This window comes from Sarcophilus harrisii, chromosome 4, assembly GCF_902635505.1.
Source record: "Sarcophilus harrisii chromosome 4, mSarHar1.11, whole genome shotgun sequence".
Lineage (NCBI taxonomy): Eukaryota > Metazoa > Chordata > Mammalia > Dasyuromorphia > Dasyuridae > Sarcophilus > Sarcophilus harrisii.
This window is the reverse complement of record NC_045429.1, coordinates 16997170-17015915: the sequence shown is the minus strand read 5'-3', so window position 1 is coordinate 17015915 and position 18746 is coordinate 16997170. Positions and strand designations below refer to the sequence as shown.

General features: G+C 41.4%; 1 protein-coding gene across 1 annotated transcript in view; it reads left to right on the top strand.

Annotated features, from left to right (window-relative positions):
- The window catches only part of HOOK1 (hook microtubule tethering protein 1), a 41887-nt gene that overhangs the window by 5359 nt on the left and 17782 nt on the right, over positions 1 to 18746 (top strand). The window contains exons 2-10 of the mRNA XM_031969020.1: positions 583 to 668; positions 4463 to 4535; positions 8027 to 8077; positions 9599 to 9731; positions 11720 to 11787; positions 13386 to 13445; positions 14872 to 14955; positions 15743 to 15909; positions 17902 to 18042. Of these exons, the coding sequence (XP_031824880.1) occupies positions 583 to 668; positions 4463 to 4535; positions 8027 to 8077; positions 9599 to 9731; positions 11720 to 11787; positions 13386 to 13445; positions 14872 to 14955; positions 15743 to 15909; positions 17902 to 18042 (863 nt within the window). The remainder of the gene's footprint in view (positions 1 to 582; positions 669 to 4462; positions 4536 to 8026; positions 8078 to 9598; positions 9732 to 11719; positions 11788 to 13385; positions 13446 to 14871; positions 14956 to 15742; positions 15910 to 17901; positions 18043 to 18746) is intronic.

Here is an 18746-nt window from a genome sequence, read left to right as displayed (position 1 = left end):
AGACTGCCTTTCCTTCTTATTTTCAGAACTAAATGACATACTTTGCAAACAGTTTTAGACTTGAAGTTTCTAGCCTTCGGCATGTCATAAGGTGGTAATGTGTGAGAAGAATTTTAAAGTCACAGATGGAGAGGAAAGGGACCTACTTCTTCAAAAGTTTTCTCCTTAAAATATATTTCCATTGAGTGGTTTTCAAAAGTAGCTAAGGTGGGCCGGGAAGATATTTTGAAATTTCTTAAGAGCATTCTGTTTTTTACCCTTGGATTACTAAAAAAAGACCCCACTCCCACCCGAAATTCCTCCACCCAGGTGATTTTGCACAGAAAAGAAACATGGTATAAAAATGTGTGATTTTCTCTGCCATGATTTTATTAAAAAGCTTATGGATTTTATTTTTATTTAACATATTTTGTGATCAGAGAAATTTGATGATTAAATTTTGAGGGTCTGTTTATAATGAGGTAATTTTTATTTCCTTTCTCCTTTCTCCTCTTCTCCATTATTTTAAATGTTAAATCAATTGTAGATAACATCTTACAAGCTGCAGAAGAAAAATGTCTCATTCTACTTTTTGTCATTTAGTTGCAGACATTCAATACTGCTGCCCCTTGTAAGAATGTCCGGCAATTAACGAATGGGGTTGCCATGGCACAAGTTCTTCATCAGATGTAAGTAGTGATTGTCAATTGTTGTTCATAATGCTTGTGAGGGTATTTTAATACCCTCTGTACCTGGTTATCTTAGAGTATTTCAGGTTTTTTTTTTTTTTTTTTTTGGGGTCTCTTTTTTTTTTTTTTTCTGAAGGACCTTTAAAATTCATTTCATTTTATCAAGTATTTATTAAGTATCTCCTGTGTGCAGTGAAGTATGCTAATGAGAATCTGGGGATTCAGGGACAAAAATACTAACTATATTGTTCCTTTGGTTCTGATGGAAAAATGTATGCACTGATAAGTCAGAACAAAATATGTCCTAAGTCATTTGTAATATTGGGTGAGCACTTACACCTTGGGCTAGAAGGGCTTGAAACAAGGCAAAGGAATGGTCTTGTGTGGGAGGTGGAAGTGGAGTTTTACTTAAAGGAAGCTAGAGAGACACAGAGTACAGCTTGAGCAAAGGTGTGAAGTTGAGTGATTATCTGGGGGAGAATAAACATTAGAAGTGTAATGTGACATCAAGCTAGAAAGTGGCTGGAGCCACATGGATCAGGTAGTGAAGGGCTTTAAGTCTTAAATAGAGGAGTTTGTGTTTTGGCACTTAGACCAAAAAATTAGGTTTCTTTTTCAGAAAGTTGTATAAGCTTTGTAATCAATGCCTAATGGGAAATCATTCAACCAGAATTTAAACTATTAATATGTGCCAGGTATTGTGCTAAGGACTAGTCATAGAAAGCCAAAAACAAACTATTCCCTTTTTCTAATGACTTTGTATTTTATAAGGAGGATGTACATACAGTAAAAACATATGTAAATATGTACCAAATAAATACTGGAAGTGGGGTGGGGAGGCATTAATAGTTGAGGCTTTGAGGAGAAAAGGAAAGATAAGAAAGAAGCTAAAAGACAGAGGGAGGAGAGAGGGCACTCCAGGTTCTGGATCCAGGATGATGGATGTGAAGAACATTAAAGCTGATTTGACCCTAAAAGGGAAGTATAGTATGTAACAAACATGGGAAAGCTAATTAGAGCCACACTAGGAGGAGCTTTAAATACCAAAATGGAAGGATAGGCCTTTAATTCTAGAGGTAAGAGGAAGCTACTGGAATTTCCTGAAGCTGCGGTGTGACAGGTAAGATCTTTAGTGGGTATTGCCTTGGCAGCTGTGTGAAGGAAGGATTGGAGAGAGGAAAACTGCATTCAGGGAAATCAGTTAACAGCCTGATGCAAGAGTCCAGGTGACAGGTGATGATGGCCTGAAGTAGAATGGCTACTGTCTGAGTGGAAAGAAGAGTCTGATGGGAGAAGCGGTGCCCAGGGAGAATCAGCAAGACTTGGCAATCAGATGAATGTTTAGGATGAGAGCGATCGGTCAAGAATGACACCAACTAGAAGGATGGATGGGGCCTTCTAGAATGGGGAAGGTTCCAAAGAGAAGAGCTAAGTATAAAGAGGAAAGATAATTTCTGCTTTGGACCTGGTGAATTTGACATGCAACTAAGACATCCCATTGGTGATGCAGAGCTGAAGCTCAGAGGACAAAATGTAAATTGACAGGCAGACTGACAGAGAGAGAGGGGCAGCTAGAAAGATGGATCTGAAACCTGCCTAACAGATGATGATCAAGCAAAGGAAGGTGAGGAGCTTGTCATGTGAGAAGGAGGCTCAAAACAAAGCTTTGGGCTGCAGCCACTGGTGAGGGGTTTCACAGGAAAACAGCCCTGCTTTTGGAGTTGTTATTGAAGCTTTACTTTTTGTCAGAGGAGGTCTTTGGTGTTTTCTTTTGCTAATCTTAGAACTCAGCTAAAAGTTACCAATGAAAGATTGAGGGAGTAGAGGTCAGCTTTGGCAATATTACTGGACTTTTGATGTTCTGTATTACTTCCTTTCTCTCCTTGTGTTCCTTTCTGTAAGTGTGAAAAGGAGTGAGGCAGGGAGAGGTTAAGAACCTACGATTTCAGTGCAATACATTTATACAATTATGCTTAATAATATTTAATTTGCCAAGCACATACCTTAAGGTAATTTATCATGGGATTAGAGTTGAAAAGAGATCTCAAAGATCATCTCCTCCCATTTTTGTCCCTGTTTCTGTTTTGCATTCGAGGGAATGGAGGTCTAGAAGGTAGAAGCAGGATTTGAACCCAGTTGGACCTGTCTTATTTTGTGCAAATCAGACAGATGTAGGGGAATAGTAGAGTGAGTCTGAAGAATCCTCTTATGATAGTAATTGAAATATAGGTTGGGTTGAAATCAGGAATCACAGTTTAGGGATCTATAGTTGCTTTACCTTTCATTGACTGGCAGAAGAGTTGTGATAAAGAGCAAAGAGCCTGCTGCTCTTCAGTATTTGCAGATAATTTGCTAGTTACAACTAGCAAATTTTTTTAACTAGACAAATGGAGAAAGGAAGGGAGGACTAAGTGATATATATATTTCACCCACCATTCAAATATAACTTTTTATTAAAAATATCTGGTTATAATTCCATTTTTCCTAGGAATCTTACTGTAGAATAATCTTAGTTCTAATTTAGTTACTAAAAACAGGATTTTATTGTTCTGGTGTGCTTTTGGGGATTAGAATTTTGTTAGTTGCAACCTCAAAGAACTAGAGGGGTTTGAGTTTTAGTTTTAAGTTTGGGGTTGTCATTTGTTTTTGTTATTTTTTGCATGTTTCAGACACCTGTCATTTTTAAATGTTCATTCTTTTTTGTTCTTTCTACTAAAATAATCTTACTAGTAGCTAGGGACTGATAGGGGACTTTTTGTTGAGTAGAGAACCTACATTTTATTTCTGGGTCAGAGTTGAGATTGGAAGAGAAGAGATGATCGTGTCCCCTGGAGAAATTAAGAAGTTAACCATAGCCACAGTATGTTTGTACAGCTTTGTAATTAACTTCTAAAGTCATAGCCCTCACCAGCTATGTAGTGTTAAACTTATGTTCTTAGCACACCATCAGAAAGAGCATAGAATTGGGTGTTATAAACCACATTGCACTGCAACCAATCGAGTTCATCTGGTTGGTTCTGCTAAACTGGTTATTAATAGGCTACTTTTGTTAAAAAAAAAAAAGTTTCACCTGCCTTATATATGTCATAACTATAATGTCTGCATTTTGGGAAAAGATTAAGAAAACTTGATATTATTTCTAGAGAAGCCGAGAAGACCCAAGTGAGAGCACATATTTTCAGTGCGCAGAACATATATTTGCAGAGTACACAGTTGCCAGTTCAGTGGTTCTTACAGTGAACTGTGTGAGCTCCTATTTCTTCCATCCAACTTCTCTGCAACCTCCTTAGCTGGAAGGGACCATCTTGGTGTATCGCAAACACTTGTTTGTGGGCTACTTTTTCTCTCCTCTCCTAAATGAGAAAACCCCAAAGCTGAGATAGTCACTTTTATATTCTCCTATAGCACCTAACTTAGTAACTTTCACTTGGTAATTGGTCAATAAATGTTTGTTGTCTGAATACGTGCATGAGAGGTTTATATTAGTTATAGATAACCAAGATCCCATGGTGCACCCCAAAACTTAGAAGCATTAAAAGACTATGACAGAGTTAGTCTTACCCTAGCCATCATACAGTTACAGGCCTATAATATAAAATGAACTTGTTTTCAAACTTTTTTTATGCAAGATATTATATTGAAACATTTATACAAAGAATAATTTTGAGGGAACCTTTAAGTTTTCTCTGAATATTAAAGTGCTTGCTTCCTTGGTGAAGTAATTCGACATTCTTGTTGTCTTCTCAGTGTCTCCAGATGTTTTATTGGTTGCTCACGTGTGTGCTTTATTCCAGAGATGTGGCTTGGTTTAATGACTCGTGGTTAGGCCGAATCAAAGAAGATGTTGGTGACAATTGGAGAATAAAGGTATCCATGATGACATTGACTAATTTGCTGAAGTTCAAAGACATCTTGATATAATGGGAAGAGTACTTACTGTGTCTGGAGTCACAAGACTTGGGTTCAGATCCTGCCTCTAAAGCACATTCTTTGGTGACCTCTGGAAAGTGCCCTGATCTCCCAGGCTTTTGGTTTAGCCTCATCTGTAAAAGTAGGGGGTTTTACAAGTTGATTTCTCAGTTCCTGCCTTGCCCTGGGTCTGTGATCTTAGGCTCTCAAAAGTTTATGAAACCTGATATGAATTAAATTTCCTAAAAAAATTTTCATGTGGTCTTAAAATAATTTGAATTTATCTAAATGTAAAAATTATTATCTCATGTATTTTTTACCTGATTTAATTATATAGATTCATCTCAGTTAAAAGACTAGAGTTGAATGTACCAGTTCATGCCATTCTTAATCATATCAATAATTCAAAATATAAAGTATAAAAAAATTGTTTTTAGCAGGAAAATACTGGGAAAAGAAGCCACAAGTGGGCATTACCTTCTTAAAAATTACAACATAAAAGTCCATTTTCCATTCTCATTTTCTTCCTTCTAAAGGAGAAAGTTAGATTTTTTTTTTATACTTCCATTGAAAATGAGGGAAAGATAGAATTTCATTAAAGCTTTTCTTTTAACACTCAAATTGTATGTTGAGCTCTTTATATAAACATATTCTGGATGTTTATTGAAGTCAGAGATTTTTGTATTTTGTCAACAAACAGCAAGATGCATAGTAAGCTGCCATATATATATCTGCCATACAAATGGTTTTTCAGCCAGATTCTAAGCCTTATGGGCCTTTATGGGTTAATTCACTTAATACAGTTAAGTTTCACTCTAATTTTTAGTAGCTGAGGGATTACTGATGGAGTGGGCAGAGAAAAGAAAAGGAGGAAATGCTTATGTTTCTTTATGGGGTTTTCCTGGCTGAAAAGTGATAGTCTGCTCACTGAACTATTGTTCCATGTGTGCCTCCTTAAGCAACCATCCCCTCTCTTGGAGGTGACTCTGGACAGGAGCCACAATGTGGTTACCAGGATTCTCCCTGGCTTTCTGCTTTTAATACGGTCTGCCCAGCCTGCTATACAAAGCTGTTGGGGAGCTGGGGGAAGGCCCTGCACAGGTGGTGGGGGTGCTGTATGGTCTTTAGATTCATTGGTACTTTACTCCCAGTTCAATCACTTGGACTTGCTTAGCCTCAGTTTCCTTGTCTGTAGAATGGAAATAGTGATATTTAACACTTTGGCCTCCTAAAATTGCCAGGAGGAAAATACTTTTAGAACATGGAGAGTGCTGTTGAGGTGATCCTCACTTTTCCTCAGTTCACTTAAAAGTGTGTAGACACAGGATAATCCTGGTCTTTGGGGAACTCATCTTCTGTGGGAGGACGTATTTTTATACACAAATACACACAAGCCTAAGGGATTTTGAGGATGGAGAGAACATGGCAGACTTGGATGATCTGGGCAATTCTCATTCTGGAAGATGGCCCCTTAGCTGGGTATGGAGTGGGGAGAGAGCCTTGATGATGAGCCACACCAGATCAGTAGGAAATAGAGCACAAACCAGCTCCCAGAGGCCAGAGGGAGAATCTGGGCAAGATGAGCTTTGGCTGGGACACACGGCATGAAGCTTCCTGTGAAATCAGCTTGGAGACAGATTGTGGAGGTCTGTAGCTGGCAGCAGCAGTAGGGAATCCTGGGAGAGCTTGGGAATGGACAGCTCGGTCTTATAGCCTGGTCAGAAGCAGAAGTCCTAATTCAGGAGGCAGCTTTAACCAAATCAATTGATTAACAAGCATTTAAGTATCTGTTATGTGCTAGTCACTGGAAATAAAAAGATTAAAAAAGAATTATAGGGCTTTTGTTGCAGGGAACAACAGCTGTTTTGTACATAGTAGGCATAAATACCATCAGTAATAATAATATTGGCCAAGAAGAGATATTGACAGGAAGATCAGGAGTAAGCAGGGTTCAGGAAGGGGAAAAGGCTACTGGCATTTGTGGTCCCTGATATGGAGCCTTTTCATAGCAGTCAGCGGGGTTGGGCAGTGGAGATGATGCATGTAACAGTGTGGGGAGCTGGGCAGTAAAGGGAGGCAATCACTTTCTAAGTAGCCAGGCCAAGGGGAAGGATTTTCATGACCCTGTTTGGGGAAGCACAAAGAAATCTGTCACTGAGGACATCTTTAACAAGGGCGCTCTGGCCCCAGATTTGCTCCTGGCCTATGAACATGCAGAGCTCTTCCTTCTGCCTTCAGTTAGAAGTGTATCTTTATGACCACGTGAAGGCCTCTGGCATTGGGCCCTTCCTGCCTTCACCCCAGCTGCCCTGTCCTGCCTCCCCGAGCAGTCAGCCTTTCAGCCACACTGACCTTGCTGTTCCTCACACACATTACAGATGGTCTCTCTTCTGAGCTTCTGCATAGTCAGCAAGCATTTATTGAGCACTTACTAGATGCCAGACACTGCTAAGCACTGGAGATACAAAGACCTTGCTCTGAAGGACCTCATAATCTGATAGGGGAGACAGCATGAAATCAGATGAATACAGTAAATTAGAGATAATAAGCATGAGGAAGAAGAATGATGATGAAAGCTGACAGTTATGTAGTGCTTCCTGGGTGCCAGGTACCGAGTTAACCATTTCATAAACATTCTCTCATTTGATTCCCTAATAAACATGTTATTATCCCCATTATACAAATGAGAAAACTGAGGCAGACAGATTCAATGACTTGCACAGGGTGCTACACTAACCAGTATTTGAGGTCAAATATGAACTCGGGTCTTTCTGGTCCTGGGCCTTCTAGCATCCCCTGGTACACATCATTAGAGGCATTAAGAGTGGGGGCCAGAGGGGAAGACTCTTGATGGAGCCTAGGACAGCAGCCCACAGCTCAGCATGGCCAAACCCCATCCAAACGTGCTTAAGGAATCATTTTAAAATGACAAATTTAGAAGCACCTAGCAGATGTGCTTACCTGTGGTTTTAAGTGAATGTATGACTGTGGAGATCCTTCCATGGGCCTGAGTACTTACAGGTTGCCTTCTCCTCCAGAATTATCTTAGTGCCTTCCTGCAGAAAATTGCCTTATCTTTTGTATTTCTCTGTACTGGACCCATTGTTAAATGTATAGAACCAACAGGCCTTGGGTTCAAGTCCTACCTTGGCTGTGTGACCCTGAGCAAGTCCCTTCTGGTTCAGGGCTCTGCATGTTCTTCATTTGGGAGCTCTTATTTCTGCACACGTGGGCTTCCCTGGGGAGAATGTGTAAAGTCCTTAGGGCAGAAACTGTGGTAGGTGGTTCTGTTTCCAGCACCAAGGACAGTGCCTTGCACAGGACAGACACAAAGTAAATGCTGGTGGATTGATGGGCGTCTGTGGAAATAGACTATTATAAAATGGTGATGTTCACATTAGTATAAAACAGTTGTGTAAGTTTCATTTATTTGTCTTTTTTCATTTTAGGCTAGTAATTTGAAGAAGGTTCTTCAAGGAATTATGAGCTATTATCATGAGGTATGAACAATGAAGACTTGTTTTACACATTTATCATGTATCACTTAATTTTGTTTTTTATTCACATCTGATCATCATCGGAATATTAACAGTAACATTGCTGTGCTTTTTTCAAATGAACTGCATTTTCAGAATTTGTGGGATACAACATTGACCATTAGTCCACACACTAACTAGGCCATTTAGCTGTAAAGTGCCACCTGTTGTTTAGGAAGTCTGGAGTCAGGAAGAGCTGAGTTCCAATGTGGCCTCGGAAATTTACTCATTATGTGATTCAGGTAAGCCCCTTCACCCATTTGCCTCAGTTCTCAGCTGGAGAAAGAAATAGCAAACCACTGCAGTGTCTTTGCCAGGAAAATACTCTCCAACAACACTGTTAGGGAGTTCATGTAATGTGATAATGGCTGACAGAATGATGAGAGTATCTCATATCCCAGTGTCTGGAAGCTCAGAAGGGTCAGCAGGTAATTTCCACTGAGTGCTCCAGGTAGAAAGATCTTGGATCAAGAAACTGCATTCGACTGGAAGCTTCCTAGAGACTGCTCTGCCTTTTCTGGACAGTGTGGACCAAATGATTTAGTACTTGCATAAATCTTAGCTGCATGATCTGGGGACATGAAATAGCAATCTACTTGTGAGCTCCAAACCCCAGGTTGCTAGCCTCTTGTGGAGAATATTGCAGTTTTTCCTATCAAGATATTTTTGATGCCCCTTTTAGCTTGTTGCACAATTATTTATTGTTTAGTTGTTTCAGTTGTGACCAACTCTTCATGACACCATTTGGGGTTTCCTTGGCAAACATACTGGACTGGTCTGGCATTTTCTTTTCCAGCTTATTTTACAGATGAAGAAACTGAGGCAGACGGGGGAAGTGACTAGTCCAGAGTCCCAGAACTGGGAAGTGTCTGAGGCTGGAATTGACCTCAAGTTTTCCTTATTTTAGGCTGGCACTTTAGTCCAAAAAAGATCCCTTTTGGAGAATTCTTTCCTAACTTTCTGAATTTTATCTAAACTTGCCCTATTTTCCAGAGTGCTTTTATAGTCACTTGAAAAATGAAAGATGAACTCAATTACATTCCCAAATAGGTCCCTGCAGGTTATTCTTTACATTTATTTTACAGATACTACTCTTGCAATAAGAAATTGTGGATATAGACCTCATTGACTTACATATTTTTTACATCTGGGAAATCTATAAGATGGCTTTATCTACCTTACATTGATGGTGGCTTCCGAGAGCCACACTAACGGACATTGTGTTTCAGTGTTGTATAGATTTTTTTGGTGGGAAGATTTGTGTTGGGGACATTTTTAAAAACATTTTTTTTAGCTCTTATTAATTTTTTATTTTATCAATGATTTCAAATCTTTAACTCATTTGTGTTTTTAGTCTGTAATTTCTTTATATTTTCATGACTGGGATCAAATGTTTATTTAGAAATAAAATTGCAAGTGTCATTGATTCGTTCTGTGCATCATATTAAATTAAAAGCCTGACTCAATGCTCTTTTGATATTGCAGTTTTTAGGTCAACAGATTTCTGAAGAACTTATTCCTGATTTAAGCCAAATAACTGAACACTCAGACCCTACGGAGCTTGGCAGATTACTACAGCTTATTTTAGGCTGTGCAGTCAACTGTGAAAAGAAACAAGGTATGTGTAGGATGGTGACATCTTTTGAGGGGCTGTTTGGTTCCTGGAAGTGGTCCTTAGGGTGCCTTGGGCTGAGCTGAAATGTGATGTCATTCTTAGGCTCTCTTTAATGTCCTTTTGGCCATTCTGAGAGTTAGGAAGCCCAGTGCTCTTCTTGCTTTCTAAAAAGAAAAGCAGTAATGTCAAGGAATAAGCATTGTTTTTAAACTTGTTCAGATACTTTGCACAGAGCTGTTATCCAGCTCTTTGCTGGGTTGTGGAGGCATTTTGAGATATGAGTGCGAATCAAGAGAGCAGACTTAATCTTCACCTTGTCTTGTAAGAGACATCAGTTCTGATTCTCCCCGAGATGCAGACTTGAGGGGCACTGACTGTGGCACCTCGTAGGAGCAGGGGATTCAGGTTGATGCAGGTGATATGAAAAGCCTGGCTGAGCTGGAGGGGCTGGGCCTCTGCTCTTATGTCCTCAGTGATAGTGAGAGAGTCTCACCCTTGACTTCTAGTAATAGACTTGTGAAGTAGAAGTACAAGGTGGGGGAAGCAGGGCTCAACATCGGGTCATCTCAGACACATCAGAACTGGCATGGATGGTAGCCCCAAGGAGAAGGTAGAGGCTTCCTCTGCCATCTTCTTTCAGAAGTCCTCACTGTCACCTCCGACTAGAGTCCTCCTTGTCTTAGGTCCTGTGGCCACACGTTGGCCTTCCTCTCAGTCTTTTGTTGGCTCCCCCTCCTTTAAAAGGTCTGCATCTGTTCTTGGTTTTCTTTCACTTTCCTGACTTCATTTTTGAGCTCTGCATAAATGAATTCTGGATCTCTACATCTCCAATCTTCACTCCTTTCCCAATTAAGCCCCATTTGTCCATATATACATAAGACCAAACCTTTGGGATATCCAACCGACATCTTAGCATGATCCAGGAGAGAGTCTTCTCTTGATGTCTCCTGACTTAATCTCTTGTGTTAATGGCACAGGTACTCACCAATTCACTATTGTTTGAAATCTCAATGTTATGTGTAATCTATATCAAATTGCTTGCCTTCTCAAGGAGGGAAAGGGACAAGGGAGAGAAATTTGAGGTTCAATTTTTTTTTTTAAGTTAAAACCATTTTGAATGTACTTGGAGGAAAAATAATAAAAAGAATCTTGAAGTTAGCTTTGAGTCTTCCCTCTCATCTCAGGTAACAAATTTGCTGTGATGTTTTTTGTTGATTCTCCTTTCTGCATTTCATGCATCTTCCTTCTTGTTATTAACTCCCACCACTGAAATTAGTGTTAATAGCCTCTATTTTCTTTGTCTTGCCCAATCCCTTTTCCCTTGCTGACTGGTCATTCTTTACTCTGCATAATAATATACTGTTGCTGCTTTCCTTCAGAACTCTGCATCAGTTTCCCTGCAGTCCCTTCTCAGCCTGCCCTGGCTCCTTTCCCAGCCTTGCTTTTGGGGCCTTTGCTTCAGGTCCAGTCACCTGGACTGCTTGCTTTCTTGTGTGCACTTTTATGATCCTGTTGCTTTGCTTCTGTTGTTGCCTCCTCCACCACTTTTGTTTGTGGAGACTGTTGGGCCTGAAAATCCCCACTCGACCTCCTCATGAGCCAGGGGCTCTGATTTCTCACAGCTGTGCCATAGTTTTCTTGCAGCTTCATCAGCCTTGAGAGGCTGGATTTAGATGAGACCTTCTGAAAGGTCATCTCTTTCATATATCCTTTGCTCCTCTTCCATCCTGCCACCTTGGACCTTGGATCTGCCACCTCTTGGGCATTATTTTATAAGGTTACTTATTGTCTAATTGTAGGTCACGTCCCCTGCTAGATGCTGAGCTCTTTGAGAGCTGCTGCCTTGAGCTTGAGGGCTGGTCTCAGGGCAGAGTAACCCCCATAGTAACTGCTTATTCTTTGTTGCTTCTTTTATTGTGGACAGTTCTTAATGTTCTTATTGGAGAAAGGCAGGTGTTTTTCAAAATTTTTTTATGTACTTTATACCCTAGAACACATTCAGAAAATTATGACTCTTGAAGAATCTGTTCAGCATGTTGTGATGACTGCTATTCAGGAGGTAAGTGATGGTCTGTTATAAAAGGAAATGGAGGGCAGGGGTCACAAGCATCATTATCTATGCTTAGAAGGGAGAAGAATTAGGTCTAGATTGTGTCTACTGAGGAAGAGATAAGGGGTTTCTGTAGCCCCATCGGTAATCTCTAATGGAGAAGTCTTTTATGTGTGTGTAGATATTACACACATGCATAAACTTGTACACATACACACACACATCTCCTCCTCAGGAGAATGGACTGCTTCATTATTTGTATCCCTGCCATTTAGCGTCATGACTGGCACTTAATGGCCATTTCACAAACATGTTCTTTTTGTTCAGCTGATGAAGAGAGAATATCCGATTGACCAGGACTCTAAGGTCCTTCATAGGCCACTTTAGCAGTTCCCTCCCAAGAGTATGGTGCCTGTTCAGGGCAAGAAGGGAAAGAGAAGGATCTTGTTCAAATGGATGTAGCCGATGGCCTGATCAGGCTGACCAACTTGGTTTCTGACCTGGATTGTTCTGAGTGTAGACATTCTCACAGAAAGAGTGAGGAGCAAAGAAAGGGCTGGTGCCCTCAGAGGCCTCTTGAACCAAGAAAAGGTGAGGCCAGGGAACACAAACTGAGAACAAATAAAGTTTTTTTTTTTTTTTCTTTCTGAATAACAACAGACCTGAGTGTGTTTGGGGACTTTTAGTGGGGTTTAATTTGGGGGGGATGATTTTTAGGAAATTAATTGGACAGTCGACCTTTACCTGGCTCATAAGTACTTTTATCAACGCTTTTGCATTCATTTCCATCTAGATAGTTTTGTGCAATTTTAGTTTGTCTCCAAAGCACCTCTTGGGGCAGTCTTTGTCATGTGTATGAGATATACATGTATGCCTATATGCATATGTATACTAATGTATATGTGTACATATTATTAAAGAGGATTTTATGGAATCTTTTCATTTTGGTATGATTCCTTACTTGATAATAGCCTTTCCAAATAAATCTCTTCAAATTAGCACATTGTATTTTTGAAATGTTTAATCCTGGGATCTAACTTTATTAATATTTCTTGACAAGTATATTTTCTTCTATGAACAATACTCTAAAACCAAGCTTATGATTTTCAGCTAAATTTGTAATTTTTGCCAAAATATGTGGGTATTTTATCTTTAACTTCAGTGATTACTTTTACTTGTGTGTATTTTCCTAAGATCCCAAGTACACACCTTAGTGTAGAAGCTTTTGCAGCTTTCCATGGCCAGCAGTATTTGTAGCCACTGTTCCTGAGACCAAATCTTTGACTTTACTACAATTGGCCCTTGGCCAGAAATGCAGAGTAGGCCCTAACCCAGTATGATTAGCCATTGGGAAAACCTTTTTGGAAGCTGACTGCCCCTGACTCCCATACTCTTACATGTTTCTTCTACTTGGCTGTCGGTCATTTTAGGGCCACCTTAAAGCTGTTATACTAAAATTCATTTTAGAGTAAAATGATCTTGAGCAATATGTGTACTGAGAGCTATTTGAAATCAGACAGATATAGCTAATTATAAATTGTTAAAACATGTGTTGGTGCTTCTCTTTTATATTGTATATGACTAATTTTAACATTTCTCTTTCATAGTTAATGAGTAAAGAAATAGTGAGCTGTGCTTCAAGTGATGCTGGAGAGCTGGAACATCAGGTAATGAATGCCCTAGAAGGCTCTTGGTCCCTCCTCTCATAATGGTCAGTGCTTGGTGCAGAGTGGGTACCTCATAATCTCCCTCCCCCTCAGTGTTATCAAAGCACCTGCTCCGTGCCCAGCACTGTGTGAAGAGCTTGATCTAAGCCTGGTGATTGTGTTCCCTCAGAAGGTGGTTGGACCACTGATAGAATCAGTCCAAGTGATGTCAGAGGCACTTTGTTGCCTGGAGACGATTATGAAGTGGCAAGTTAAGGGATCTGACATCAGATGTCTTAGGAGCTGCTGGCTGAGATGAAGCCTCCCATAAAAATTCTTGTGCCTTCTTTTCAGTGCCTGGTAACCAGCAATGCAAGAAATAGAAATGATTTATACATTTCTAGGTGGCATGTGTCCGAGCTCTGTGAGGTCATGGGGGAGCAGGGTGAGGTGGGGGGGGCAGAGGGTGGCTGCGTGAGCCTCCCTCCATCCCAGGTTGGTTTGGGGATTTGTCCCCATGGAAGGTGGTCAACTCATTGGGTTGTTGGCAAATTTGATTATAGGCTTTTTAATCTTCCTATTGACAAGTGAGACCATTGGCCAAAATGCCTTTGGTTGGGCTACAACAGCTAAATACTAGTATCTGTTTTTTTCTCTGCTCTGTTCATAAATATTCTAAAATCCTCAAATTTTAAGCAACCAGAAGAAAGTACATGTTCTTCTCAGTTTGCCAAACTAAATAATAGTCTCTGTTATCGCTGTACTGCCTGCTTGTCAGCTACTCTGCTATCATAGGAAAGTCCATATATCATCCTCCTGCTTGAACACCCTTCCTGAGACTCAATATTCATTTTAATAGTTGCCTCCCTTCTTTAGCAATGGATCCTGGCCCTGTCAGCTTGCTCAGTGTCCTTTCTGGTAACTTTGTGTCCCCCCACCCAAGGGATCCTTGTCATGAAGCTATCTCAAAACCATTGTAGTTTGAACGCTTCTTGATTTTTACTCTGTGTGTGTATGTATGTGTGTGAGAGGGGGAGATTCAGTGAGGTTGGATTATGAAGCCAAACAATAAATTCATTAAGTCTTTATATCAGAGATCACTGTATTGTGATGTCTTTTTAAGAAGTCATTCATACTCTTTCTTGATTTTTAGTCTACATATTGTATGGTACCTACTTGAGTATGATTTCTGTGGAATTTATTTATAAATAATGAAGTTCTTTACGCATTGTTTTCATTAGGCACTAAATTGCCTGTTTGTGAATGAATTATTGAAAATCTACTAAGTAGATATCATATTTTAAATTATTTCCAAGCCTTGTATGTGTGTGTTTACTTAGAAGAATCCTTTGATCTGTCTGTTTGTGCGCTCACACATACCAGACAAAATAGACATTTTTCAATTTTAAAAAAGTATACATTTAATTTATCTTTTTTCCCGTTGTAGCTCAAAAGAGCCTTAGAAGAACTTCAGGATGCATTAGCAGAAAAAGAGGAACTAAAGCAAAGATGTCAAGAGCTAGACATGCAGGTAAGTGTGCAACGGGTCAGGTGAAAGTTGGGTGAGAGAGGCAGATCTCAGGGTTGGAGCCATATAGCTACATAATTCTCCTGGGGAAGAGCATGCTCTTTGTGTGACTCCTGGATCCCTCACCTGCTAGCCTTCAACTGAAGCACACGGTTTCGCTGCCTACCTTTGTCTCCCTGTTTGTAAAAGTGTGTTTAGGCTGATAGAGTTTTCTGTTTAACTCATGAGTTAACCCTAAACCTCTCATCTCTGTGCTAGATAAAGCATGGGGCCTGGAGTCAGGAAAAGCTGAGTTCCAATTTGGCTTCAGACATTTATCTGTGTGACCCAGAGCAAGTCACCTAATGCCTCCGTTTCCTCATCTGTAGCACCTCCCTCCCAGGGTGGTTGGGAGGATACAAGGAGATCACATCTGTAAAGCCTTCGCAACTGTCAGCCTTCTGTAAATGCAGCAGACAAATGGTCAGAGATGTTGTCATTTTAAACAGTGAACCAATTCTTTTCTCTCCCTTAGTGACCCCTCCAAATACTAGCCCTAGATGGAAGAAGCTGGGATGAGGGCAGGGAGATGGTGTTTATTTTAAAATCTTCTAGGAAACAGCTCTCTGAAGTGTCTGCCTGTTCATCCCTAAAGAAGTTCCTCACCAGGTGTTAATGGTTACAAATGTGTTTGGTCTCTTCAGCCCCTTTGGAGGGGGGAGGGGAGAAGACTCACTCTTGGATTCTAACTTCCTGTGCATTTGGCCTCTTGTGTGGAGTCTGTGACAACCTGGAAGTCTTTGTTCTTCAGGTAACCGCCCTTCAAGATGAGAAGAACACACTGGTGTCTGAGAACGAGATGATGAACGAGAGGCTGGATCAGTTAGACGGCTCTTTGGAAGACCCAAATACAGTAGTGGCAAAAAAGTATTTTCATGCCCAGTTACAGCTGGAGCAGCTACAAGAAGAGAACTTCCGGTACGTACTCGCCCGAGTCATCAGGACTCTTGTTATCAATCCCATCGATAGTGTCATTGTGTGGGGGAAGGCACGCAGGGATTCAGGAGCCGGGGGCTGCTGCTGCCCTGGGGTCAGGGGCAGGCCATCTCTCATCTGGCATGCAGGACCCTGCTTGTAGAACCGGGTTTGGGCCAGACGACCTCTTGGGTATCTCCCAGCTTTGGCATTCTGTTCTCGTGTGCTGTTTGGGACACTCTACTAAGATCTGGGAGGGACAGAAACCTGGCAGGCATATTCCCCCCTCAGAGGGCTTACCTGGAGGGGCACTAAGGACAAAAGTCCTCCTGCTAAGGTAGTACATGGTAGTATAATGCCAGATGACCGAGAAAAAGAGGTTCTAGAGGATTTTGGAAGAACTGATTGTAATTGAGGTCTGGGACCCCTGGTAAGGCCCCTCAGAAGAGGGAGGTGGAGCTTGAGCTGAAGCTCAAAAACAGATAGGGTCTGAGTGAGCTTCGTCCTCCTGTATCACTTGTCATGTCTGTGACCATAGCTCACCTACTATGTGCCAGATACACTGCTAAGTGCTTTATAATCATTATCTCATCTGATCCTCACAGTGACTCTGGAAGAGAGGTGTTGTTATTATCCCCATTTCACATTTAAAGAACCTGAGGGGAGCAGAAGTTTGCCTAGCATCTCACAGCTACTAAGTGCTTCAGGCTCAGATTTTCCTGATTATAGGCCCCATCTTTTTTATTTACATAAAGTATATAAATATATTCATATATACACATATCTACATGTATGTGTATTTCCATTAAGTTCAGCCTGATTTACAAGGACACCTCCTGGTGTGTCTACAAGTGGCTGCCACAAGGATCTCCTGGGGGACCGGAAAAGCCGGATGCTGCTTTTCTGTCCAGTGCACTGAGACTCTTGTTCGAGTGTGGTTCGATCCAGCTAGGATCTGAGGCTTTTCCAGCTTGGAGGGCTCCCAAGTCACTGGGTAGCCAGCTGTGCCCAGTTCTTACTTATGTGACCAGCATATCTACTACATGTTAACCTGAATTTTTTGGTCAAAGTTACAGAATAGGCTAAGCTGCTGGCTCCCAAGATGTAAAAGTAAAAATCATTATTTCTGTGCATAAGTTTTTTTTTTTTTTACATGACCAAAACGTTATTTTGCTGAACAAAAAGAATCAGACTCTGAAATATTGTACAATTAGCTTGTGAAGGAAATAAAAAATGCAGGTGGGCATAAATATAGGGATTGGGAATTCAATGTAATGGTTTTTAGTCATCTCCCAGAGTTCTTTCTCTGGGCATAGCTGGTTCAGTTCATTACTGCTCCATTGGAAATGATTTGATCTCGTTGCTGAGGATGGCCAGGTCCATCAGAACTGGTCATCATATAGTATTATTGTTGAAGTATATAATGATCTCCTGGTCCTGCTCATTTCACTCAGCATCAGTTCGTGTAAGTCTCTCCAGGCCTTTCTGAAATCATCCTGTTGGTCATTTCTTACAGAACAGTAATATTCCATAATATTCATATACCACAATTTATTCAGCCATTCTCCAACTGATGGACATCCATTCAGTTTCCAGTTTCTAGCTACTATAAAAAGGGCTGCCACAAACATTCGTTGTGCATAAGTTTCAATGGAATACTTTGCTCACAACAGGCCCATAAGGTGGTGAATGGAGTGGGTCTTTTTATCTCTTTAGAGAGAGCGAAAATGCTGGACCTGGTCATCCAGCACAACACTGAGGTCAAGAGATTGGCCACAGGGGCACAGCCTGTGTGCTGAAGGAAGTGATCCCACTGAGATTCAGGGTGAGGGGCTTGCTCAGCAAGCTTTAGAAAGTCTAGGCCTGGCGCGCTCTCCTCAGGAGGTCACAGGGCTCCCACTTGTCCCTTCTGAGAGCCATGTCCACTTTGGGCGCACACGCTGCACACCCAACAGGGAATAGTCACAAAATAAAGCTTGTTTTTCTTTGCAAAAGGCTAGAGGCGGCAAAAGATGACTACCGACTTCACTGTGAGGAGCTGGAAAAGCAGCTGATTGAATTTCAGCATCGGAATGATGAGCTAACTAGCCTGGCTGAGGAAACCAGAGCCCTGAAGGATGAGATCGATGTTCTCAGGTAGGCCATGATTGTAGTCTGGGGAAAGCCACAGGATCCCCAGCTGTTCCTCCAGCCCAGCCAAGGCCATACTTCTCCAGCCCTGTGCAGTCTGTCATTGTGCCCCAGGTCCTCAGCAGCAGCATCTGCCCTAGCTGAGTGTTGGTCAGGTGATCCTCGGTGCCAGCTCAGCCTAGGCCTTAGAGGCCCCCAAAATTGTGTGTCAGGCAAACATGTGCTTGGAGGGGGTCCTTACACAAGATGATCTGAGCCCCATGCCTCCTTGTTTTTAGCAGATGAAAACCTTCCCCTTAGAATCCTCACTTTGTTTCATCTGCCTTTGGGAAGGGGAAAATTGGCTTTTGTTTTCCTCTCACCACGAGAGGCTGGGGCCCGAACCATGCTCAAACTGCTATACCCCATGGAGGTCACTCAGTGCCACAAGGCATGGCCATGGCCAAATGGTCAGCAGGAGGCAGGATTAGGGAGAGAGGCCCAGAGCTGGGTTTTGGGACTCCACCTGAGCTGCTGTGTTCCTCTTGGGCCTGGGAGGGGGCTGGGGCAGGGCTGGAAGACGCCTGACAAGCCCCTTCCATTGGGGTGATACATGTGTGTGTGTGCGCGTGTGTGTATGTGTCTGAGCGTTTCTGTGAGTGTGTATATATGTACTATCTATGTGTGTTTGTGTGTGTTGAAATGTGAATCAGTTTGTGTTTGCTTTGGTT